Source organism: Amphiura filiformis, unplaced genomic scaffold (assembly GCF_039555335.1).
Source record: "Amphiura filiformis unplaced genomic scaffold, Afil_fr2py scaffold_37, whole genome shotgun sequence".
Taxonomy (NCBI): Eukaryota; Metazoa; Echinodermata; class Ophiuroidea; order Amphilepidida; family Amphiuridae; genus Amphiura; species Amphiura filiformis.
The window spans coordinates 118,616-146,504 of NW_027305501.1; the positions used below are offsets into that span (position 1 = coordinate 118,616).

Here is a 27,889-nt window from a genome sequence, read left to right on the forward strand (position 1 = left end):
ATACCCGCGGTTAAGGTCAACAAACTTTCCAGGGACGAGCTGAGTGGCAAGATTTTTCGGATTTCAGGGCCAGGGAGCTGTATGATTTTGACGAAAATTTCACGTTAATTTAGAGCCTGTGAAGCAGTACGACATGTTGGGTATTTCAAAGACATCAATAGAACATCTTGGCCAAGTTTCATTGAGGTACTATTGGGATTGAAGGCTATAAATCGGCATCAGAAGTTGCCTTGTTTTTCTGTTTTTGCACGGGTACGCACTGCAGTATTAAAATGGCAGTACAGTGCAAGCCCAATGAGCCAATGCATGCATTCATTGCATACACTCATAATTTATATGATATTGCGCTGCAACAAGCACAAAAGTATTTATTTTAATTGTGAAGCATTAAAAACTACAGTAATTTCACTGCATTTAATAAAAGTAATAAGAATATCAATCATGTTAAATTTTAATTATATTTTTTCAATAAAATTATGTATTTTTTATAAATGTAATTTTAATTAATTAATTAATTTTGAAGAATTAAAATTCTTCATTTTTTGTGCAAAGACCTTTCGAGTTTTGTGCCACCACCCGATTTCCAGGCCTTGCTGTCTAGTCTAGATTTTATAGGCGAGTGGTTAATCACTTGCTAGCATGATGCTAGGCGCTGAGAGAGGTCGAATTTCATACTACTGGTATCACTTTGTATCAATTGGGTATTCGCCACTTTACGAACGGTAACTTGAGTTACGAAGGGTTACAAAAAGTTAAGTGAAATGTACCCCTCCTACTGTCTGTTCAATTAGCTTAGATTCTTGTATTTTTAAGATATTTGAAAAAATAACAAATTTTGGTCTACTGTAAGTCATCAAAGAAAAGTGTTAGCACAGCCTTAGACCCAATGTGATTTTAACTTTTCAAATTCCAAAGTTCAATTTAAAACCCCATTTCTTTTCAATTTTGCCTCATTTTAGGCAGTTACTTGGGTCCACCAAAAGGGTTCGCGACCTTTTCACAAATCGAGTGGGATGGTCCATTCTCAACTTAGGGCATAGACCCTATCCAATTCAGCAAAACAATCTGTCCTGCCATTTCAATTGTTATGTCGTTCGGTTATTGGATAGGGTCTATAGGTGACGATTGTCCACATGTTTTTGTTGCACGAAATTATATGCGCGAATACGGTTTTATGCATAACATTATGTTGAGCATTATCTTTTTCCTAAACAATGACATTAAAATTATGGATTTCGTTCTTATTTCAACTGGTTTACAATGTAAATTGAGTTTTGTTTAACACCATCATTTCTTTCCAATAATAAATATAAATACGCAAGGAATGTATTTATATAAGCTGGGCCTATTCTGGAAAACCTTAGTTCATATTCACATTTTTATAATAACGTAATGATTCAACGGTTTCAACATAAAAAAGTTAGGCCTACTGGCAAATATATCTATTTAGCTGGACAATACTTACTGATGCGGATGGTCGAATATTATATCTCAGCGCATCTAATTATTATGACATTCGTCCCCATTGCACTAAATGGATTGATTCAAAAAGTTTATGGTACCTGACGCTTCTACGGCTTTTTATAAAAATATCGCGGAAAAGACCAAAATTGAAAAGAAATGGGGTTTCAAATTGAACTTTGGAATTTGAAAAGTAAATCACGTTGGGTCTAAGGCTGAGCTAACACTTTTCTTTGATGACTTTGACCACAGTGTTTTAGTTTTTCAAATATCTTAAAAATACAAGAATCTAAGCTAATTGAACAGACAGTAGTCTAGTTCTCAAACGCAATCAGTCGGCCAGGCCCAGTGCGAAGGTCTTTGCAAATTTCTAAAATACACTGTCAACATGACTGAGCTGACCTGAGTACAGTCAGAATTTCAATTTTATATCATGATATACACAGTGTTCGAAATATGCCTCAAAAAGTTACAGGTCAGCCGGGCTTGGCCTTAAAAAGTTACCGGCCAGCCGGGCCAGCAACTAGATGCCAGTCAGAAAAGTTACCGGCCAGGCCAAAAAGTTACAGGCCAATGGCCGGCTGACCGGCCCTATTTCGAACGCTGGATATACAGTCATGGATACTCATGCACTACACACACTGACACAGGTCACAAAAGTGATGAATACCGGCAGGGGTAGCATTAAGGCCCGAAAGTCGGGGGTTGTTTTCCCGTGTTTTTCACTCCCGAGCTTGCAGAAAATCCAAATACATGGGGTGAAAATTAAATCTCGGGGTGAAAAATATTTTGCAGTGTAGTCAGGGGTAGGAGTAAGGTCCAAAAGTAGAGGGTCAGAGTTCACCCCCGAGCTTGCACATATTCCCAATATAGAGGGTGAAAAATTAATATTTTTTTAATTTAGGGGGTCATTCACCCCCGATCAGGGGTTAACGCTATCCCTGAATACCGGTAACCCGCCACTCATGACTGGACCATGGCATGGGTATGGCAATGTGCTTAATAATCAGTTGCATGATACGGCACAAGGAGGTTACCCGTGGACGTAGCGAAACAAAATACAAGTTTATGCCTGCATTAACTGGCAGTCTGGCCTGATCCATGGCATGGATCATTCATTTCATCATTTGAAATTCTGACTGTAGTCTGTTATTTTGTAGAAAAAGTTCTAAGAAGTTATTAGTACGGTAGCACTTGTTAAAAAATGTATTTATGCCCATGATGTATGCTGTTCAAATTCTTGACTTATTCAACAAAATTGTGCAGTTTTGGATCCTGAGTGATGGGCTTCAATACCGAAATTGCAGCTGAGTGGTGGGCTCCAAAACTGAGTGGTGGGCTCTTCCACCCAGCACTGCCCACTGTAGCTACAACCCTGGTGTCCTCATTTATTTTTTCAACTGATACAAATCCCAAAAGTCTGCTGTGTAGTCACATTTTACCTATGATGATGATATTTTAACGCTTCTGGTAATTATAACAAATAAATGCCCCTTTAATTTTACAAGTGCCCACTTTTAAATCCAAACTAAATTAAATCCAACATTTGTATAAAATTACCATTATCTATTCCCATCTAAACTTTTCCGGCTTAGTATTTTTATGATTTTTACTAGATTTTTATACTTTTTAATATGTTTGAAAATTAATTGTGTGCTAATTAGGTCAAATATGCAAATATTGTAGGTCAAGGACACTGCAGAAATTTATAATGGGACCACCAACCTAAACTGCAGCTGAAAGGAGTCTGTATCCCATCATGCATTGCAGTATATCTGCATGCTCCATAGCAAATGTATACAAAATATAAACAAGAGCTGCTTAGATATTGAGAGCTATAGATAGTTTCACAATACTTCAGGGGTCATATTTTTTCAAACAAAAGTCTAACCTCCCCTAATTTATTCGAGTACCCCGGTACCGTAATTGAAAGTGAGGGATTTTGTGTACCGTACATTTTCTATGACACCTTTAGTTGTATTACTATTATGATACCGCAAAGCATAATGGGATATTCGCTTTAGCTGCTGTGATATGATACTATGAGAACTAATTATCAGTTTCTCAATTTTATTAAATCAGTATGTTATAATTGAACCTTTAAACACACAAACTCAATCCTGTAGCTTCTACAATGTAGCTGCACTGTTAGAAGCCGACACACTATTATTTTTGACCATTAAACTTGGTAACTAAGGAAGTTGGTAATTCGTATTGAATTCACCAGCGAAGTGGTTACATAACTCCTTGGCAACTGGATCACGCACCTTTTGGAATTTGTAGTACATGCCATAGACTTTGTGTTGTGATCTAAAAGTGTGATCCAGTTGACATAGTGATAATCGGATAACGTAACACTTCGCTGGCGAATACTGTCCGTACCTTTCCACTGTACGGTATGTGTTCAATGGGGTGCTATAGAATAGTGCATATACATTGTAGGCTTATAATTGACTTTTAACATTGTTTATGTGAATGGTTGGGTACCGGTATTTCATTTGTTTTTATAGAGGAATGATGTTTGTGTGGTTAAAAATGTTTGTTACCGTACGGTACTGGAAGTAAGTAAAGTGTACATTAAATGTGTTTTATTGAACAGAACTAACAGTTCTCAAGTGTCTCTAACTTTGTGTTTATGATTTCTAAGAGTTGATATCGTTCACTCATGTATATCATGCTCTCCATCCAAAGAAACAGGAAGCTGTTGTAAATTGAAGTTGGCCGCTCTAATCAGAAGTGAAAACTCGCCAGCAACACCGTAGGTGGGGATCAGGTAGTAAAATTGTGGTAAAAGGGAACAAGAAGTGCAAGAGATTCTTCCCAGGACTTGACCCACGAGCTAGTGCCCTACACATCGCTTGTTATAATGTGGGGTAATAATGCTCAACAGTGGCAAGCACAGTGGGGTGTACAAGCCCAGCAGCAGTATCAAGCCAATGAAGGTAAGATTATAATTTGATTGCACTTGGGGATTAAAATATGGCAATATTGTACTGTGCAGTTTTGTTTTTAAAATTTTAAGTGATGATACGATTCGGATCCAAATGTGTCGGGGCTTTGATTGATATGCATTCAGTTTAAACAACAAAAGTTTTCAGTACAGTATATCAAGCATCAAGCTACGGTAGGCCCCTACATATGTAATGTTGAAATCTTTGTGAACTTACCCTACATGAGTCTTGCCTATAATTTATAGAAAGTGATGTCAAAACATCTGCAGGATTATATTCTGGCAGCACAGTTTTGTCCAGAAGTGAACAATTGATCAATTTGTGTTGCAAACATTTTACACTGGCAGCAAAAGCAAGAATTTTTACAGATAATCTGGTGACATTGAATTGTTAGAATTATTTAAGGAATGTACCTCAGTGTGTGTACGTTAAATATTTGTTTCTCAGTCCTAATGCATGTAACCTTTACTCCCCCAGGTACTGATTGGGCTGCTTTAGCACAAGAATGGATGCGTCAGAGGGACTCCAATGATGATGGCACACCCCCAGCCCCACAGACATCCAATATCCCACCTCTGCCACCTGCAGATCAACCAGCACCACCCTTACCAGGTGAACAAAATAGGCATGGAGAAGCCCCTCCTCTACCTCCACCAATGAATGGTAGTGGTAACAACCTCGGAAAAGGTAAGTTGGAGATTATATTGGTAAATGTGTGTGTTTTGTTGTATTGAAGTGGTTTGTTTAATGTGATCTTCCCGTAGGAACTCAACAACCCAAATAGGAGAGTCTGGCTATATGTACGTCAAGCTGGCACAACTAATGGTCTTTCAGGAAAAGCCATTTTGTAAGACTTGCAAATCCCTTGTGGACAGTACAACATTGCTTTAGCCTTTTAGGTAGAGACAAAGGACTAACTGGTTCCAATTTCTAAAACGTGTCGAAACCTACTGTCATCTGTTGTTCATAACTTTTAGTTCAAGTGTGTAAATAACCCTACAGCCCCAAATGGTTTTTGAACATTTTTGCCGTATTTCAAAGCCTTGTCGGTGGTTGAATAGTTGGATAAAATAAAATGAAGTAATTGTGGAAATCCACAGACACATGGAAGACTCAGAGCATCTTTATGACTTCTTAGAGAAGAGTATTAATTAGTTGATGTTTGATTTCAATCGATAATGATGCATGCCATAACTTTTAACAAACTAACATGCATGTATCTCAACAGCAGCCAACATTCGACCACCTCTTCTTCCAGATCCAGAGCCACAACACGGGGGTCCAGGTGGCCAACCGCCATTGCCACCTGATGGCCACCCACCACCAGGGATGCAATTTGAATGGAATTGGCCGCATCCGCCTCCTCATCCTGGCCACTGGCCACCTCCAGGTAAGAAAGCTATTTAAATTGGTTCACCTTCAAAGAGCCCAAACCTATTTAAAATGTATCTTTTATCTTTCATGTAACTGATCCATAGATTATTGTAGAACTTTACGAATTACAGTACTGTTGATTATACCACATGATCGCTTATGGTTACAGCTACATGTATCACTGTCATCCGTTTTAATAGTACCATGCATATATGACATGTGATCAATTTGCATATATGTGGCACAGTGGTATAATTCATCGCTAATGCGGTAATGCACAAATCAATTGTAGTCCCGGCCCTCCGGGGGCCGGGGATAGCGGGGACCTACCCGGGGATGTAATTTTGGAAACTGTTACAAACATGTTACACTCCCGGCTTAGTCCCCGCAGGGCGGGCACTATTTCTGTGTACATCCCGGGGTACATCCCGCCAAGTCCCCGCCCCTAGCCCTGGGCACCATGTTCAAGTCCCCGCATGAGTGTTTCCCCGCATACGACCCGCACAGTTGTGAGTACTCTTCTATTACGTCCCGGTACACTCCCGGGTAGATCCCGCCTGTTTGAGAGGCATTACATCCCGTACACTCCCCACTCGTCCCCCACACTGCGGGGACACATTGAGCTGTTACATCCCGGCCAAGTCCCGGCTCGGACCCGCTATTGCCAGGCCCCGGGGGGGACTACAATTGATTTGTGCATAATGCCCATATCAGTCATAGTAGTACTTGCAGCATGCGATTAAAGAATTTCTAGTTATCAAACACTGGCAGCGTATGTGCAATCACTACCAGCGTTCAGTCTTGGCTAGTGATTTGCAATCAGATATCGGCAATCACTTTTCCGATAAGCGACACACGTCACAAAAAAGCGCCATGCTCCTTGGGATTGTCTAGCATGATACATGTGTGCATTACTTGTGTAGGGGTCATTCCATATGAAATCAAGTAGTCGCCCCACCTGACCCCCTCAGATTTGCTTTATATTTTAGTCATATGTTGTACCTGTAAAAATATTAAAAACCTGCAAATTTGAGGTCTGTAGCTCTTACGGATTTTCTGTGACAGCCATTTAAAGTTGGAGTAGCGAGGTCTTAATTTGGACCCAAAAGTTACCCTTTGAATAAATGTCATCTTTGGGAGTCTGTGCCTTCTTTATAAAAAGAAAGAGAGGTCTGAAACTTTGTATACACACTAACTGCATGCCCAATTGGTCAAAAAATAAAAAAAAAAAAATTCTGTAATTGTGTGTTGTGTCACGGGGTCATTAAATATGCAAGAAAAAATGTGATGTTTTGTAAACTGGCAAGTTTAGCCCCCCTAAATTCACATTTTTGGTCAGATTAATTATTTTTTGTTGTCACTGATGCTATATATAGGATAAATACAATGCATATCCAAAAAATTGAGGTCACAACTCATTTACATTTCGAACAGCGCCCTCACGAAGATGACATTTATTGTAAATTCAACATTTTCAGGGGGCCCAAAGTCGATGTGGTCCACCTTCAACATTTATAAAACATCACTTTTATATAACTACTAGTCTTAAATCACAACTTTGCTAAGTCCCAGTAATTGTATAGGTTGACTTCATATAAAATGACAAGCCCAAAGTTGACCATTTTCTTATGATTGCATGTAGTGCAAATGTGCCAATTCGGAAGGCTTGAAAGTCAAATTGGCCCCAATATTGAAAATAAAATGGAAATAAAAGTAAATAGGGCCAATAACTATGCATCTAGTCATTTATTTTCAATATTGTGGCCATTTTGACTTTTAAACCCTAAACCTTCCGAATTCGGCACATTTGCAGTACATGCAATCATAAGAAAATGGTCAACTTTGGGCTTGTCGTTTTATATGAAGTCAATCTATAAAGTTACTGGGATTGTGCAAAGTTGCAATTTAAGACTAGTAGTCATATAAAAGTGATGTTTTATAAATTTTGAAGGTTGACCACATCGACTTTGGGCCCCCCTAAAAATGGTGAATTTGCATTAATTTTCATCTTCGCGAGGGCGCTGTTGGAAATGTAAATAAATGGTCACCTCAATGTCTTGGATATGCATTGTATTTGTCCTATATATCGCATCAGTGACAACAAAAAACAAATAAAAAAAAAAAAAATGTGAATTTAGGGGGCTAAACTTGCCAGTATACAAAACATTACATTTCTTTTGCATATTTAATGACCCTGTGACACAATGCGCAATTACAGACTTTTTTTTTACTTGTTGACAAATTGGACATGCAATTATAGGGCCAATAACTACTCATCTAATCATTTATTTTTAATATTGTGGCCAATTTGACTTTCAAGCCTTCCGAATTCGGCACATTTGCACTACATGCAATCATAAGAAAATGGTCAACTTTGGGCTTGTCATTTTATATGAAGTCAACCTATACAATTACTGGGACTTAGCAAAGTTGTAATTTAAGACTAGTAGTTATATAAAAGTGATGTTTTATAAATTTTGAAGGTGGACCACATCGACTTTGGGCCCCCTGAAAATGTTGAATTTGCAATAAATTTCATCTTCGTGAGGGCGCTGTTCGAAATGTAAATGAATTGTGACCTCAATTTTTTGATATGCATTGTATTTATCCTATATATAGCATCAGTGACAACAAAAAAATAATTAATCTGACCAAAATGTGAATTTAGGGGCTAAACTTGCCAGTTTACAAAACATTAAATTTTTTCTTGCATATTTAATGACCCCGTGACACAACGCGCAATTACAGAATTTTTATTTTATTTTATTTTTTGACAAATTAGGCATGCAGTTAGTGTGTATACAAAGTTTCAGACCTCTCTTTCTTTTTATAAAGAAGGCACAGACTCCCAAAGATGAAATTTATTTAAAGGGCAACTTTTGGGTCCAAATTTAGACCTCGCTACTCCAACTTTAAATGGCTGTCACAGAAAATCCGTAAGAGCTACAGACCTCAAATTTGCAGGTTTTAAATATTTTTACAGGTACAACATATGACTAAAATATAAAGCAAATCTGAGGGGGTCAGGTGGGGCGACTCCTTGATTTCATATGGAATGACCCGTAGGTGGATCATGCTGGAATGCAGTTTTATTAAACAAATTCCTATAAATCATTACAGCCTACACCCAGATGCAGAGTCCAGGTCAATTAAAGTTTTTCATTTAAAAATTACTTACCAAATATGGGAAGCTAAAAGAGTAGTGCCTTACTTTTCAAACCTGTGACCACAACCTGCATGTACCATGTAGCAAAGGTACTATGATGAACAATGCATTCAAGTTTACTGAACAAGTTGCTTATAAATTGTGATTTTTATTTGTATTGATTTAGGTATGCCCCCATTGCCGCCTATGCCAGCTGGTGCCCCACCTGGTATAATGCCGCCAGTGCCACCAGATGTCAAGCCACAAACATTTGATTACGGACATGGTCGTCCACCAGGCGCTGTACAGACATTTGAGCATAATCACGGTGGGGGAGCTGGAGGTGAGTCCAGACCGCCACCTCAGACCTTCGAGCATGGACATGGCGCATCAGGAGGAGATGGGTTCAGTGGACCACCGCAGAGTTTTGATTATCATCATGGAGATCAATACCATTATCAGGTGAGAAGGGCTTTGCTGACAATATGAATACGCATGTACACACACATTATCATAAGACACGTGTATATACAGGAACTTGCAGGTTGTGTTAGAAACACAGGAAGAAAATCATACAGAATAAGCCACAAAATGTTTGCTTTCAATTTGACAAAAGCCGTATTCATTTCATTAACCGCCCATGCCTCTATAAGCGCCCACCCAGTGACTTTACAACAAGGAAACTGATGTTCATGTATTGGTTTATTAAGGGCAGAGTAATGGGAGAGAACATGGACCTTTTCGAGCTTCATTATTTCTGAATTGTATGTCCAAAGTATATAAAACTATACATTTTTGGAAAGGAAATGAGGCAAGGAATCCCATGGTGACGCTCAGATTTGTTTAAAAATCTCAAGTTTTTGAAAAAATCACAAAAATTCACTTTTTACCCCAATTTTTTGTGACAACTTAGAAAAAAATCCGCTCGAGTAAAAAAAATTCAGTTAGCTTTTCATGAAGAAGAGACATGAACTTAGGGAAGGTTTTTTATTTTTTGAAATTAAGCTCTTTTTTTGAAATATTGAAAAAACATGTGGAAAAAGCCATTTTGTCACTCTATTAAGCTAAAAATTGCACATAATAGTGTATATTTTTGTTTAAAACAAATATTTTGAAAAAATGAAAAAACCTTCCCTAGACTTTGATGTACTCTAAAGGATAGTGCAAAAAGTTTACCCTTTGCTTGCATATTTTTCGAGTTATCTTGTCACAAAAATCGCATAATATTGTCAAAAGTGAACTCTCTTGAAATCGACGTTTTAGTAAAAAATGTCAAAATTATGCACAAAACGTCCTTAAATTTTAAAACGGTAAGACTTTCACACTTGTAAAAGCTGTATCTGGTGCATGGTCTAAATGTGCATCTTTTTGCACCAATGAATCTATAATGTCTGCTTTCAGTGCGCCAAAATTCAAAATAATTAAAAAATCTAAGTGGCATTTTGACTGCAAATTTTTGTTTTGTTTACACCACATTTGCTGGAGTTAACAACATACCGAATGCGCCTTGACTCGTTGGACATACGCCGCAGAGTTACGCTGCACACGCCGACGCGAATCGCACGCCAGAATCACAATATTTCGCATTCAAGCGCATTTCTGAACATTATTTCCGCCAATTTACTAAGCTGTCTTGAGCCATGTGACTTTTTAGAGTTAAAAAGAGTGAAATAAATCAAGCAAAAATATGAATAAATATTAGCAAGTTGTATTTTATCAGTTTCAAGTGAAAGAATACATCTTAGTGTTGATAAATATCAAAAAATCGCAAATTCGGTCGTGGACGAATGTGTCTTCCATTACTCTGGCCTTAACTACCTTTATGCAAATCTGAATCATGGTCTGAAACATGGCACTGATGATGATCAATGAATATTTAGTTCCTTTTTACTGTATTATTGGCTTAAACAATGTAAAAAATGAGCGCCCACCCAAAATGACTTTGTTAAGCATCCTGGGCGGTCAATGGAATGAATACAGTAATTGGAGGTATTACAAAGTCACTGTCTTTAACTTAGGCAAGAGATTTAAAGAATAATAGTATAATTATGTTGAACAAAACTGGAAAAGATTTGAAAAAACAATGAAATTCAGATTTGTTAACATTTTTTAACAATATTCATTTATAACCAAAAGCAGTGGTGGCACCAGGATTTTTTGTGGGGGACATTGGCAAGTGGGAATTTTCATAATTTGGGGTTTTTACTGGGGGTGACAAGATTTCTGACTACCTGAATTTCCCCCCATGCACCCTCCATGGTGCTGCCACTAACCAAAAGCTGACAATGATTTGTTTACAGTCACAGGACTTCCAAGGCCCACAAGGAGGGGATAGTGCTTACTATGATGAATGGAGTCACCACTCCCCACATGGGGTTGATCATCGAGGGCCACCGATAAAAGGAGGCAGAGATAGGGACTACTACCCACCACAGAGGGGTAGTGACCGTGGCAACAGACAGAGAAGACCTCCACCTCTCATGGATGGACCGCATAGACCAGAGATATCAGAGGAAGAAGAAGTTAGCTTGGGTGAGTCAGAGATGCCACTTTTCCTACTTTTGTCTGAATTCCTACTTTTTTAAAGTCAAAATTTCCGCACTTTTGTATATTTTCAACCCGTTTTAGGTCTTTTTGTTCTAAATTTACGCGCTATTTCAGGTTTTTCAGACTTTTTGAGTGGTACTTAGTGGCATCTCTGGTGAGTAGATGTAGTCTTGGCCAGCCCTTGAATTAAGGATCTGAAGGGGCACGGCAACTTTTTTAGGGCAAGTTGACAATTGCCTTGGATTTCCATTGAAAAGGCGAGGCAGCACGGCAATTTGTAATATTTCAAAAGGGCATCACAGCAACTGTTTAAAATTTGAGAAGGGCACCAAGGCAATTTCTCAAAAGTAAAGAAAACTCACGTTAGCAATCATGATAGATGATTTGAGTGCTTATCGAACATTGGTCTTCAAATATTGAAGTTCGCAAGTATACAATGCAGAAAGAATTGGGCAATTCCCTTTTATTTCAGTCTGTAGCTATATCGATTTGGATTAGGTTTATACTTGTGTGCAGGGTATACCAGAATTATTCTGTCCTTTCTAACACCAAAGGTTAAGGTATTTTCCTTAAAAAATTGCAAAATATAAATATGCAAATTAGCTCATTATAATATATGTAAATGCTACATCAGCTATCACCACAAGCATTAAGCATAAAGTCATTATAGTCTACTCTACTGATGAGCTTAATCATGTTCGCAAATATTTTGATATGAACGTAGGCCTATACTACAAAACAGGTTTCCTTATTTGGTAAAATATGCAAATTAGCTCATTGAAATATTTAGTGACTGTGACTGAATGCACTAAAAATATGTTTTTAATTCAATGATATAACACAATAGATTTGAAGTTGTTTTACTCCACCAGACAATGATTTTGGGCAAAAAAAACAATTTAACACCATGGAATTTATAATCATGTCTAAGTGAGGGTATATATATGAATCCAACAGGTATAAGAATTAATTTGAAAATGTCCAGAAATCAAATAATAAATTATCTTAATTAGGCATAGTGTCCTTTCAAAAAGGTCATGGAAGGGAAAATAATAAAGTCGGCAAAAGTGACCTTGAGCTTAGCGTAGGTGTCCCTTCAAAAGGTCATAGAAGGGGAAATAAATGTAAATAAAAGTCGGCAAGACTCATCACAAAGGAGTGCACAAAGGGGTTGTCGGCAAAACTGTCTTCTGAGGTCAGCTTTGAGTTTAGCATAGGTGTCCCTTCAAAAGGTCACATAGAAGGGGAAATCAATGTAAATAAACGTCGGCAAGACTCATCACAAAGGAGTGCACAAAGGGGTTGTCGGCAAAACTGTCTTCTGAGGTCAGCTTTGAGTTTAGCATAGGTGTCCCTTCAAAAGGTCACATAGAAGGGGAAATCAATGTAAATAAAAGTCGGCAAGACTCATCACAAAGGAGTGCACAAAGGGGTTGTCGGCAAAACTGTCTTCTGAGGTCAGCTTTGAGTTTAGCATAGGTGTCCCTTCAAAAGGTCACATAGAAGGGGAAATCAATGTAAATAAAAGTCGGCAAGACTCATCACAAAGGAGTGCACAAAGGGGTTGTCGGCAAAACTGTCTTCTGAGGTCAGCTTTGAGTTTAGCATAGGTGTCCCTTCAAAAGGTCACATAGAAGTGGAAATCAATGTAAATAAAAGTCAGCAAGACTCATCACAAAGGAGTGCACAAAGGGGTTGTCGGCAAAACTGTCGTCTGAGGTCAGCTTTGAGTTTAGCATAGGTGTCCCTTCAAAAGGTTATAGAAGGGGAAATCAATGTAAATAAAAGTCGGCAAGGACCTTAGAACTCATCACAAAGGAGTTCACAATGGAGTGGTCGGCAAAGTCCTTTGAGGTGCAGGGCACCAACGGCAACTTCTTTAGAGGGCACGGCAAGTGACTGCCGTCGGTAAAGGACATATTTTGAGGGCATTGCGGCAGTGGGGTTGGGCACCCACGGCAATATGCCGTCGGTGCCGTGGGTTAATTCGAGGGCTGGTCTTGGCCTCTCAATTTCAAAGTATTATTTGGTGTACAGTGGCCTCTTGCCCTTTGATCACTGGCCTTGATTAATTTGTAAAAGTTGCTTGTTCGACTTTCATTGCCTAGCCAGTCACAAGATGCTGATATTTCTTGACCTTATTCAAGTTACCAACCCACAAAGTGAAGAAAAATACTGTTCCCAAATTGAGCAATTCAACACATTTAAAATTTTTTGAATTGGAATCAATGCTCAAATGTGATCTTCTTTGCAAACCAGAAAAAAAATTTCTGGGAACACCGTTCCCGCGGTTTTTGGAGGCCTGATTCCGAGCTTCCTTACACTGACCTGTCCTGTACACAACAAGTCTGTACATTCATTATCTGCACAAAAAACACTTAAGGGGGTACTACACCCCTCGATAAATTAATGTCTATTTTTGCATTTTTCTCACAAACTAATAAAACAGTGGTAACAAAAGTTATGTATATTATAGGGGCAAGGAATCCAATTACTACACTGGAATTTCAGTGACTCAAGACATGTGGTTTGTTATTTATGTTAAGAAATAAGGTACGGCTAGGATGTACCTCGTTTCCTATCATATATACTGAACCGCTTTTCTTGAGTCACTGAAATTCCAGTGTAGTAAATGGATTCCTTGCCCCAATAATATACATAACTTTTGTTACCAGTTTGTTATTTTTTTTTTTTTTTGCAAAAATAGTCACAAATTTACCACAGGGGTGTAGTACCCCTTAAATAAAATGTAGTGCAAAAACACCCATTTTTACTCTACGCCTTTTGATGCTAATTGCCGATGATTTGAAGTCGGGATTTTACATGTGTGTATTTCTTCCCTATTCACAGATGCAAATAAAAGAAAATTACTGCCAGCTTGGATCAGGCAAGGGCTTGAAAAGATGGAGCAAGAAAAACAGAAGAAAGCTGAGAAGGACAGGCTAGTAAAGGAAAGAAAGGAACGATTGGAAGCCCAGAAGAGAGCTGAACAAGAAATTGTCAATCAGGCACGCATCAAGCAAGGGCTTCCACCAAAGTCAAAATTTGATGAGGTAAGAGGGATTGGTTTTCATTGAAATTGATTTAGCAGTATTGTTACACTTTCAGGCCATTGGAGTCCAGGGTTGGCGATATTTTTGATTTTTTTTTTAAATTTAAAAAAGATAGATTTATCTGATTTTTAAAAATTTATTTAAATTGTTTGTTTTTTAAATGCTAGACATACGTGCAATCCCATCAGGTATTTACAAAAAACAAAATATGTTTTTACATGTGAAAATTTCAAAGAAAACATTTGGTGAAATCATGGGAAAAACCTGTTGAATTCTGCACCTTGAAGATGAATTTTTAGCAATAGATAAAATTACATCATAGAGGTATTTTAATTATAATCCAAAAGGTGTGCATTAGAAATGAAGTAAAACAGTCAATTTAAGAATGAAATTAACTTAAATTTATCAAAAATGGTAAAAATTGAAAAAGTTGATTTAAATCAGTGATTTAAAAAAAGAGATTTAAATCAATTGATTTAAATGGTGCCAACCCTGCATGGGACCAAACTGAGTTAACAAAATTGCTCCATGGAAGTGGAGCTTTGAGTCCTTGCAGTACCTAAAAATCACCACCTTTATATTTAAACTTGTAATGTTGCATCTACAGTAATGTTGTCTGTCTCTCAAAAAGTAGAAACGTGCTATGATTACCTGCAATTGACATTAGGCCAAGAAAAAAATTGTTTGCTTGCCCTCCACTGGCCTCCAGTGGGATTTTTGGGGTGGGTCGGTTGATCAGAAAAATATATTTTTTATGACTCACTACTGTATAGGCCTGTAGGCAATGAACATTGGTCATGTGGAAAGTTATATCAATACTTCACTTCAGACCTTCAATGCGCAAGATACACCATAGAAATTGATTCAATTAGAACGACTGCATACTTACAGGCATAAGACGCCAAGTTTATTGGAAACATTGATGCAAGAATGGACAGTTATAAATGTTATAATGAGTTTACAGTAATTAAAACTGTGATGCCGTACTCTTTATTACAGGGAAGTGGTGATGAGAATGGCGATGAAGCATCAGAGAAGTCGGGTAAATCTGGTGATGAAGGTGAAAATAAAGAGAACAAATCCTCATCACCGCATCAGCGGATAAAGCCAGAGGTGGCCGATGAGGAGGAGGAGGAGATGCCTAAAACAGAGGAGGAGAAACAGATGTACATGGTGAGTTGTGGTGGTACATGTCATGGTTCACAGCCACTCTGGGAAATGGAAAACCCATTTTTCCAGACAGGGAAAAATCAGGGAATTTGAGAAAAGCAGGCAAAATTAGGGAAAACTCATTGAATTTGAGTGACCCAAGAGGGCAATTATTTTTTGTCATTTTGGCATAAATGTATCATACATACAATTTGATTGAGAATTGTGGCTCATGTTCGCCCTTCAGTAATAATTTGCCATAAAATTTGTATTATATCGAGATATCGAGAATTTCAAAATTTTTGATATTAGAAGGACATTCCTCGTATTCAGAATGCAATTTGGTATGTCTGATGTGCTCTCAGGTCCCACAAAAATACTGCAAACATTGCTATCGGATTCCTTAACACATAATAAATTTACTGTAAAAAAATGATTTTACTCCACAGTGTATGTACACTGTTCTTGGGGCGCACATTCATCATTACAGTGTGTCCATACACTCTGATCTCATGAAAATACTTGTAACTATGTTCGTTTCTTCAATCTTGATTCCAGATGATAAAGATGAGGAAATGGATGACGGAGATCCTCCTGGATGTAACTAACACTGAAATTGAGACTGTGGCTACCGAGGTATACAGAAAAGCCAGGACAAAGAAATCACAAGGTATCTATCACAGTACTGTAGTCATTTTGCTTAATTCATCCATTCATTTGCAATCAACCCATCAAATTCTATCGTTTGTCTAAATATGCTATTTTATTTGAGATCCATACACCCCCGATGGAAGACCTGCCCTTAATCTTCCACACAGGGAAAAATGGGGTTACCTGAATGGGTGACTCCATTTGAAATCTACACTCCCTGTATGAAAGATTTAAGGTCATGTCTTCCTTACGGGGGTGTATGGATTTCAACTGGAATAGCTGAATGACATAAGAAGCAAACAAATTAATGACCATATTTAAAGTTTAAATGTAGTAGAATTTTACAAAATGATTACTAGTAGCAGCTCATGAATCTTAATCCTGATGCTGTACGGATTATTAATGACACGGGTGAGATCGATTGTGCCAAATGGATTTTATAAAATTAGAACTCGCCACAAGTAATTACTATGCTTAGTGGTATCATTTACTATTACAGATATTTTATATGTCAGCCATTTTCAAGAGAGATTTTGTGATGCGTTTGTCATTTCAGGAAAAGAATGTCTTGAAAATTAAAGCATTGTCTTCAAAAGCATTCTTTTGTACAGTTTTGGAATTATCTTAATGTTGCATGTCAATTTTTTCCATTCTGTTTCTGATGTATACTCTCAGATATTATAGCTGTCAAATACTGCTGATATTGAGTAGGGTTTAATCTTTCCCTAGAGAAGTCGACTTTCTACCAACTGTTGGAAAGTTGTGTCAGTTTCTGAAACATGTGAATACTTCTTAAAGTGAAAGTCCCACTTTTGGTTCAAGTTCCTTGGGGAATTAGTCAAGGTTAAAATTTATCCATGTAAATTATGTTCTGTCTGTCATCAAAGTAATAGGTGTATTGTCAGATCTTCTGTGGAGAACTGGGCAAGCGGGCTTCCTGTTTAAAAGAACTTTATTATGTATCTTAAAAATTGAGCCCCCCTCCCCTCAGAAAAGGACTTCTCTCTCTGGGGCAAGTTTAAATCATACTAATGATTACCGGCCTAGAGTACCAAGTAATTTCAAAGTGTACTACTGATATTATTTCATATTTCATAGTTGGGTGACACATAGTGAGCACTATTATCTGAACTTTTGTTTGACCTGTTTGGGTACATATTGAACAGTTGTGTCTGAAATAAGGAAATACTATTTAAGAACTTTATTATGTAGCACAATGAAGTGAGCTTGTTTACATTTAATTGAAAGATTATTTAAGGTGGTACTAGACCCCTTGATAAATATGCGACTATTTTTGCATATTTCTCAAAAAATAATAACACACTGGTAACAAAAGTTATGTATATTATAGGGGCAAGGAATCCAGTTACTACATTAGAATTTCAGTGACTCAAGACAAGTGGTACATTATGATAAGAAAAGAGGTACTGCTAGAATGTACCTCATTTCTTAACATATATAATGAACCACTTGTCTTGAATCTCTGAAATTTCAGTGAAGTAACTGGATTCTGTACCCCTATAATATAGGTAACTTTTGTTACCAGTGTGTAGTTATTTTTTGAGAAAAATTTGAGAAATGCAAAATTAGTCTCAAACTTTATCAGGGGTGTAGTACCACCTTAAACTTCTTAAGTCTGATAAAGAATTTTTGATGAGTAACCAAACTGACATTTGATTCTTTTTTCTTCTTATGTCGAAGACTGTCAGTATGCAATCAGTTATGAGTTGAGAATAGTATTATGTTTTTAAGATGTTATTGATTGATGCTATCCTCTTTGTGTATACATATTCTGTTCTTTCATTGAATGGTTTTCTAACCCGTTATGTATATGTGACATTATGAAGCTTCAGCAAATCAACTCGCCAAGTCCAATGCACTGGCATCCATCGCCGGCCTCGGTAAGTTGCACCTGTTATCTCTCTTATCATAGATTTGGGTTATTAGATTTGTTTGTAAGTGGTTTGTAAATGAAATGATACAGAATCAAACGAAATGAAGATAAGTCAAATGGCTGATAATTATTATTGTTATTAACTCAGTGAAAAACTCTAAATTGCTTTGTTTGGGCATACATTCTCCTCATTTTTCTTTATTTGATAGGTGAGCTGGGTCTAATTATTAATTTTAAAAAAATTATGTAATAATGATCTTCAGCATAAAAAATAGTATGTTTTGTAGTATTAATGTGCCCTAGTTCAATTTACGGCAGTTTCACTTGTTTTGATAGATGATTATATTATTTGCTTCAATCCAGATGATTTTTTTTCTTTCCAAAAATGAGTAGTGATTAATCCTGCTGTTACTTCTGACAAGTTCTAGGATCTTCAGAGTCTCCCAAAGATTATAAATATGAATGCAAAATAATTACTATAATAATTATTGAAAACAGACTAGAAACACTTTTTGTAGAGTGGTTGCCATGCAGGCGATGCGTAGAGACAATGGACTCGAGCTATTTCAGTTGAAATTCATACACCCCCTATGGAAGGCATGACCGTAATCTCCTCACAAGGGGTGAAGATTTCAAATGGACTCGCCCATTCAGGTAACCCCATTTAATATTCACACACCCTGTGTGGAAGATTAAGGTCATGTCTTCCATAGGGGTGTTTGGATTTCAACTGGAATAGCCCAAAATGTCGATTGCGCTTTGTGCATGCCAACCACTCTGCTCCCACCTCATAAAACTACCTTGCATTCCTATGTAGAGATGCGAGTATCTTTGACAGCAGCAATGTGGTTTACCCCATTTAGGTTTGGCTACTTACGACTCCGACAGCGACTCCGACAACGAAGATGACGATGAGCCCGACAGTGACGAAGAACTTCAAGAATCAATTCGCAGAAAGAGGTCGGCTTGGAATAGGAAAATGGATGAGGAAAGGCAGAAGGAGCGGGAAGAGGAGGAGCGACAGAGACGGGAAGAGGAAAAACGAAAGCGGGAAGAGGAGAGGAAAAAGCGAGAGGAAGAAGAGCAGAGGAAAAGAGAGGAAAGGGAAAAAAGAAGACTAGAGAAAAAAGCTGCTAAAGAAAAGGAAAAAGAAGATGAAGAAGGTGAGTATTCAAACTAACTAAACTGCTCAAATAAAGAAAGTCCGCAGTCATGTAACCTGTCCTACACCAAAAGCTGATCTTGTTATGACAATTTAATTGATAAGGTCGTGTGCAGAATCTTGTTAGCTCCAATTTGATACCAAATTTGCTACCAAACACTCTAAATTCAAAGAGATTGATACCAGTATATGAAATTTGGTGCATTTTCAAAAGTGGCAAATTAAAAACAGACCACACAGACCTGTAGAGGTGAATGGCAGAGCATGACCATTGACACAACCGCTAGGTCATATCGATCACATCGTGCCCTAGTATTCATCAGTAGAGCACTGTAGCGATCCATGTGTTTTAAATTAACAATTGAATAAAGCGCGCACTTGGAATAGTCAACAGGGGCCATCGTGGGCAAGCGAGCTTGACCACATTGAACCCCATCACACTTATGTAGACTTATGGCTCCAGAGATATAGCCATTTTAATGCTGTTCAGAACAATAAACGCAAATGGTTGAATACTATTATTGGCTATATCTTAAAATCAATGTTCCCGCCATTTTGCTTGATCACGTCACATGAAGAAAACAGTTTTGAGTTACATTTTGAAGTTTAAAATGCAACCAACCCATTTGAATTTGCACAATGAGAAAGTTATAGCATGATTAACCTGAAACAGCTTAAAATTCCAGTTGAAATCCATACATCCCCTATAGAAGATATGACCTTAATTTTCCATACATGGAGTGTAGATTTCAAATGGATTCACCAAATCAGGTAACCTCATGTGAAACTCACACTTCCTATGTGGAAGATTAAGGTCACATCTTCCATAAGGGATGTAAGGATTTCAATTGGAATGGCCCATCGGTACTTTCTGCTGCAGATTCCCTCTCTAATCCATTCTCTGATACTACTCAAACAGACTTTAAACTTCTTTTAAAAAATTTCTGTTACTTTCAGATGAATCGTCTTCCACTACGTCCTCATCAGAATCCTCATCATCGTCAGAATCTGAATCTGGGTCTGAATCAGGAGACAAAGAAAAAATTAAAGTAAAAAAATCAAAATCGGATTCAGCTGATGAAGAAAAAGCACCTCATTCCTCTGACAGAGGCAGTAATGAGGAAAGAACGACAAGTCAATCGGACGAAGATTCCGATCCAAAAAGCGAAGTCCAAATTAAGAAAGAGTCAAGTCAGGAAAGTCAAGATTCAGAAGAAGATGATAACGATTCAGGCGATGATAGTAGTAGTAGTAGTGAAGGGAGTTCAGGTGAAGAGGAGGAAGGATCAGATTCGGATCAGGCATCGGTTAAAGAAAAGCAGCGCAAATCGGGTTCGCACAGTCGCAGTAGGTCACATAGTAGGCATAGAGATAGGGAGAAGCGTAAAAGCAGCGATCATAGGGATCGAGATAGGGACAAGCATACTAGTGATAGGAGTAGGCATAGGAGTGATAGGGATATTTCAAGACAAGAAAGCAGAAGCAGTCGGCATGAGAGATCGCGGTCGGGGTCACGATCAGGCGATGATCGCAAATCAAGCAGGCGTCGTAAGCAGTAGGCATTCCCGTCCCCTAGCAGCAGGCGACGCGAATCGCGCGTAAGCAGCCCTAGGAGCTCCCATAGAAGTAGGAGTCGTTCGCGTCACAGAAGTCGCTCTCAAAACAGAGACTCCAGCCATGCGCGGCACAGAAGCAGCGAGCGACATAGAAGCACACCTTCAAGTAGTCGCAAAAAGAGCAAAAATAGGGACTATGAACGTGAAAGTTCTGTTGATAGTAGAACTAGTAACCAAAGTAGGTCTAAGGACAAATCAAGTAAACGTAGGAAATCCAGTCACAGAGACAAGGATGATAGAACTAGTGAGTACAAAAGAACTCATTCAAGAGACGACAGTGAACGGGATAGGAAATCAAGACACGGAGAAGAGCGCGAGTCGAGACGCCGATCTCGTTCTAGGTCATCGTCCCATGATAGTCACAGTAGGTCTTCCAAGAGAACCAAAGACAAGAAACGTTCAAGATCGAGGACACCGGAGAGAAAGTCTTCGTCGTCGCACAAGAAGAGGAGACGAGAAGATTCCGAGTCTCGTGAGAGCTCCTTGGAGAAGTCCCATGGTAGTAGCAGATCTGGTAAGAAGTCCAGTCGCAAACGAAGGTCTAGATCCAGATGACAAGGTGGATATTATAATTTTCTTTGTTTCGCTCCTTCTTATAGCTCCTCTCTAACTGGGTGTGTATTTGGAGAAAAACAGCTCTTATGTTTTGATGAAAAGCTAAATTTTCATGGATTTTTAAAAATATCATGAAACAGTCAGATGTTGTAGTTACAAAATTGAAACACAACAACCAAAAGATACTTTAAATGTTGGTGTAAAAAGAGTTACAATGTTGCTATTTTGATTCAGAAAGCAATAAACCAGTGAGAGAAAAAAACAAACAATTTCATTTTGAAAGAAACTTGTCCAAAAACAAGTAACTCTCTGTGCTACAAGATACAGAATTACATCTAATTGTGGCAGTAGCTCCTTTAAACTCTACTTCTCTAGAATTGTCATAGCTCATTGTACTAATGGTCTCTCTTCCCATGTGTGTTTTCCTATCATTACAGGTTGATGTCCTTGTATGTGGTCTAGACGGATGTGTGAAACTACATAACGGTAAATTGTACTTGTAAACTTGGCTAGGCAATTCAAGCCGATCAATTCTCTCAAGCTTTTCATGGGTTCTACTCTAATGTATGAAAAGTTCAATTATTATGAAATCATTCAAATTATTATTAGCAATGTAAATTTTCAGGTACTTTCTAAACAATATGTTGTGTAATTGTTGTGTACTTAGCACCTACCATACTTTGTCGGTCTCCAATTTGAAGATGACTGAAATTGCCCATTCCAATGGCTGAGTGGCACAAAGATGTATGTCCACTAGCTGCCCTTCAAATGATTGCATTCTAGATAGATCAAGAGCTGAGCAGCACAAAGATGCATGTCCATAAGCTGTCATGCATTAATGTAGAGCACAGCACAACAGAGGTATAAATCCATTTAAGTCTATGTGCTACTGAGCTGTACACAGTTGCATATCAGTTATGCGTCTTTGTGTCGCTGAGCTCTGGGCTAGCTAGTTGCAGTCCTGTGGCATCTAGTGAACAAAAGTTTTAGCGCTGCTGAACCAACACTTTCCAAATTTTGAAACACATCAAAAAGGTTCGTTTTTAGCTCTAGAGAAGACAAAGTATGGAAAGGAATACTTAATGTAAGACACATTCAGTTTAAATCCCATTATGTTTCACTTATAAGCTGTAGTAATTAATAAGGTTAACATTTTCATGAAAAAAAACCCAGTGGATTAACAAATTGCATAAGATTCAAACAGTTTTGCCATCATAACATTATATAAAAGGTAGGAATAGGAAAAGCGATTCTGCCAGGGAATCAAATTGAACATGGGATTGAGTGCCCACTTTTATATCAAATTTTCAGTTGCCTAAATTATAAAACTCCATAGATCTCCAAAGTGGTTTATGCTGCAGGTTTCTCAGACCTGAGGTCCTTGTTTCGACTCCCTGGCAGTATTACGTTTCCTCCTTCAGTGAGCTATTCCAGTTGAAACCCATTCATTCCTATGGAAGACATGGCCTCGATCTCCCACACAGGGAGTGTGAATTTCAAATGGGGTCACCTAAATGACTCCATTTGAAATCTACAACCCCTGTGAGGGAGATTAAGTTTGTCTTTCATAGGGGTGTATGGATTTCAACTGGAATAGCGCAGTATATGTTATAACGGAGAACCATTTGAAATCATAGAATTTGTTCATATTTTTACCACTCAGATGTTGATCATACTGAACATGCATGCAACCAAAACTGCTGTACATTAAAAACTGCACATAGATATCGCAGACATTCCCATTTCATTGTCAACAAGAACGGGAACATTGTACATCTTTTGTAAGCAGTTGTGTGAGACGAGGTTTTGTATGTTCACGTTGGTGGTGAGACACAAGTAAAATGACAGCAGTAGATTTCAAATGGGTGTCAACCATTCTTGTAACCCTATTTGAAAGTCACACTCCCTGTGTGGAAGATTAAGGTCACATCTTTTAATAAGGGTTTCAACTGGACTAGCCCATTGTCTAATCCCTCAGTGAAGTCTTGGCAAAATTCTAATTGTCAAACAATCATAGCTCATAATAATACAACCCATATAAGCAAATGAGATTTGGAGAGGAACTGAGCATGTCTGGAAGAATTGATGTTTTTTATCTTAAATAATAATACACTAAGCCAAAATGACACACATGATTGCCTCAATACTCCACTCTAAACACATGTCAATAACAAAGCAGTTGTCCAACTGACACAATGGCAAAATGCAGTGATATGGAACAGCTTCCTGGACCACACTCATAGCCCTATTGGCACCAGCAAACGAAATCTGTGAGAACGGCATCTTGAATCACAGGTCACAAACTTACCATGATCATCATGTCACATGTCCAAGCAAATAATGAAGTCCTTTAGTAACAGGCATGTCCACCGTGCGCATGCTGTGCACCTGCTTCTCATGCTTCCAACCAAGTTCCTGATGATATCCTGGGGAAGATTGCCCCATGCTTCCCGTTACTAAAGGATTTCATTATTTGTTTGGACATGTGACATGATGATCCTGGTAAGTTTGTTTTGACTCTCTTTAATGTTTTTAACTTAATGTTGTTAAAATTGTTGGCTGTGACCTGTGATTCAAGATCATTCTCACAGTTTTCTTTTGCTGGGTGCCAATAGGGCTGTGAACGTGGTCCATGAAGTTGTTCCATATCAGTGCATTTTGCGGTTGTGTCAGTTGGCCAACTGATTGGTTGCTGACATGTGTTTTGAGTAGAGTATTGAGGCAATCCTGTGTGTAATTTTAGTTAATTTTGATAGACAGGATTTTAAGATATGACCTTGTGAAAAATTATAAGTTTCTTTTTTGGCTTAGTGTACATTCAAAATGAATTCAATGACATTTGTAGTATTTAATAGTATTTCAGAAAATTTCAATCATAAATTGTTAAAGAAATTAAAATTCTGCAGGAGTTTAAAATCATCCATTGGTCACCAGTGGATAATTTTCTTGGTTTGTCGTCATCATGTTGGCAAACAGCAAAATGTTTCCATCAAGGGTGGCATAGCTGAGGTATGTGAATTGTGGATACTAAGAGATGCCCTAGTAGAACTGGCGATTGGACCTGGTTTCTAACCTTCTATTGTTCGGAACAACGGAACACAGTTAAGCCACCGAGTACAGGCAGTAGGTCCTGGTCCTGTTATTCGAAACAACAGAACACGGTTAAACCGCTGGATCTATCAGGGTGCTAGCAATTGGGTTTTGAAGTCATCCCTAACCTTTTTTGTTATACCTTGCTTCCGTATGAAAACAACATCAGTATTTCAGAGATCACAATGTAACAAAAAAATTCAGTCCTATTTTCTCAAAAGCTACAATGTGAAATCTGTTATATATCCCCTATGGATGGAAGACATGACCTGATTTGCCCACACAGGGAGTGAGTGTGAATTTCTTGAATGGGTGACTCACACATTTGAAATCTACACCCCCTGTGTCAAAGATTAAGGTCATGTCTTTCATATGGGCTGTATGGATTTCAACTGGAATAGCACATTACTAGGCTCTTGAAAAACAGAATTGGCTTGGTATTCCAAAGTTCTGGTTTTCGGAATCTTAAGGTATTCATTCCACCTTGAAACATGGAATTTACAGACCTTTTTCATTCATTTTAAATAACAGGCATATGTTCAGATGTGCAGTTGCAAAATAGGTGAAATATTTGGTGTGAGAATTGGATTTCAAAATCACTCAGTTGTAAACACTGGAAATAAATGAATATTAATCAATAATTTAAAATTTCAAAGATTGCAAAATTTGTATGCTTTTGAGAATATACGAGTGAAGCGATTGTTTGTGGTGGTGTTAATATAAGTTGTGATTATTTAAAATAAAAGCAACATGATTCATAGTGCACTATGTGCAGGCATAAATTTAAATCCATAAGCCTCAGCACACTTTACAGGAATGCACTGACCACTGTGGCCCAAGACACACCATAAACCATTAAGCCATAATCAGAAGTGCTCATTGTATATATATATACCACAATGAACCATCGCAGCCAGGATCAGCTTCCTGAGTTCTTGTACAGATGACTTGGACATAGTTCCATACCCGGGGGGTATTTGAAGTTGGCTCAATTATTGATAAGAACAAACAGGACTGCACCGTGGCTTAAACTTGCATCGCCACCGGAGTATTACTCCTTGCCGATTTAGCCAACTTGACTGCTTATGTTCAGCATATGGTCGGCCTATTTAGCAATGAAACAAGTTTATTTCAGGTTTTTGTGCATTATGAAATAAAAACCCAATTCCAAATTCGCAGATCTGTCAATTACTGAACACACAAAAAAGTACTCTTATGAATCTTGTAGCCAAAGGGTACAGATAGTTGTCCTAATAATTTACCATGATCACAAATTGTGTTTTGTTACTTCTTCATTATCACCCTTTTGTCTTTCTGATTTGTTTGATAGATGCTCGCTGACTGTAATCAAATTGTTTATATAAAAAAACCAACCATGCCAGATTATTTTCCACTTTATTTACTTCAAGTTTGTGCCAAATTTTGATGTTTACTATTCTCACTATTCTTACAACTTCATAGACATACAGTTGAGTGAAAGGGATGGTGACTGTGAGCATCAACTCACAATGTCTATGGGTTGAATCCTAACATCCATCAAGTTCAATTTGATAGGTGTATTTAGGAAATGGGTACCTGCGATGGTCTTGGAAGGGAACAGTATCAGGCTATTCCAGTTAAAATCACACCTATGGAGTACTCAAGCTTACTATTCCACACAGGGAGTGTAGATTTCAAATGGAGTAACATATTCAAGTACCCCGGTTTAAAATTCACACTCGCTGTGGGGGAGATTATGTCTGTCTTCCATATGGGGGGGATTTCAACTGGAATAACCATTGCCATAATTCTCAGGTGAAGTGTATCCTCTATGGTACTCTTAAATAGATCACTGCCTGGTGGTATCAAGGCCAAGTTGGCCAACTAGTGGAACTACCTAATTCAATACCAGCTAACTAATTATAAATGGTAATCTCAACTACCCCAGCTATAATTGTAGGAGATTGCAGATGTTTTGGTCTTGGTGCACCATATGTTGTATGTCAAGAAAGACGAATGCAGTATCAGCAATTAGGAAATTCCAGTTGAAATGTGTACACCCCTTTTGAAAACATGAGCATACTCTTCCACACAGGGAGTATAGATTTCAAATGGAGTCACCAATTCAGGTAACCCCAGTTGAAATTCAAACTCCCTGTGTAGAAGATTCAGGTCATGTCTTCCATACGGGGTGTATAGATTTCAAATGGAATACCCCATTGCAATTGCTGTTTATATGTGTGAAATTTTCCCGACTGCATATATACACTAGGATATTTCCATTTTCGTATTGTGCGTAAGAACAGTAATGGGCCGGTTTAGACTTTGAATACAGATTGAATACTTGTTGAAAGTTGTCGACATGGTATTTTACGAAGTCTGAACCGGCCCTAAGCTGTATAAGGAGAACTAAATCTAGGAAGTTTGATTGCTTTATTGCTATTTGGATGTATTCCTTTTTGGGGAGGGGGGAATAAAAGAATAAAGGTTGGAAAACTAGAAAAACGTTGAAAAAATTTAAGCTTGGCTGCTGAATGTAATGCCGTTACAGCCGACTTCCAACAAATGCATTGATTTCTTGAAAACATGCAGCTCACATGACTGTTAAAACTGAATCTATCTAAATTTGACCAATGAGACATCACACATTTTGTTTGGTAAAAAATATTGATCGTTCGTCGTATATTAAAAGTCCCTTCATTGCTACCTGAACATAACAACTTATCTGGGCTGGCCAAGTAATGGAATTAGTATAAACAGTAAGATGTTGCCATAATATACTTTTAAACCATGAAGTTCTCACTTGAAAATTGGTCAAACTTGTTTGCTAGTTTCAGCAAGAATAACAAATTTACAAGACATCAACTTATGCCAGATATGTTTTGAAGAATTCAATCTATGATATTGTTCTGCATATTTATTTAGCCACCTGTAACTTTAAATCTGGTTAATTAATATTGCTGGATGTACAACTTTCTTTGTGTGAAATTGTGAATAGAGGACTGCCAAATATTGTAAAATAAATTTGTTTTCTTATCTGTAGAAAGTACACTTAACAAAATGACGTCAAGTTGTATTTTTGTTTCAAGCTTGTTTTTATAGCATAATTATATATTGTGCCGGAGCCAAGCCATTTGAAGTGACACAGTGTGCTATAAAAGATTGGTGTATATTGGTGTTTTCTATGGGTCATAGGCGATAATAACTACTGGGTAGCCAACTAAATCTACAGGGGGATCCAAGTGTGGGGTCAAAGGTAAAA

The 27,889-nt window shown here is 37.8% G+C and overlaps 1 protein-coding gene across 1 annotated transcript; it reads left to right on the forward strand.

Annotated features, from left to right (window-relative positions):
- Nucleotides 1–30: 30 nt before the first annotated feature.
- On the forward strand, nt 31–27,662 carry LOC140144037 (uncharacterized). The gene is given in 13 exon segments (XM_072165863.1): nt 31–186; nt 4,153–4,403; nt 4,890–5,099; nt 5,641–5,802; nt 9,119–9,393; nt 11,232–11,463; nt 14,329–14,531; nt 15,531–15,704; nt 16,239–16,350; nt 18,179–18,232; nt 19,089–19,388; nt 20,345–21,562; nt 21,996–27,662. Coding segments are annotated over 11 exon segments (3,012 nt in total). The 5' UTR covers nt 31–186; nt 4,153–4,327; the 3' UTR covers nt 21,559–21,562; nt 21,996–27,662.
- The last annotated feature ends 227 nt before the right edge of the window (nt 27,663–27,889 follow it).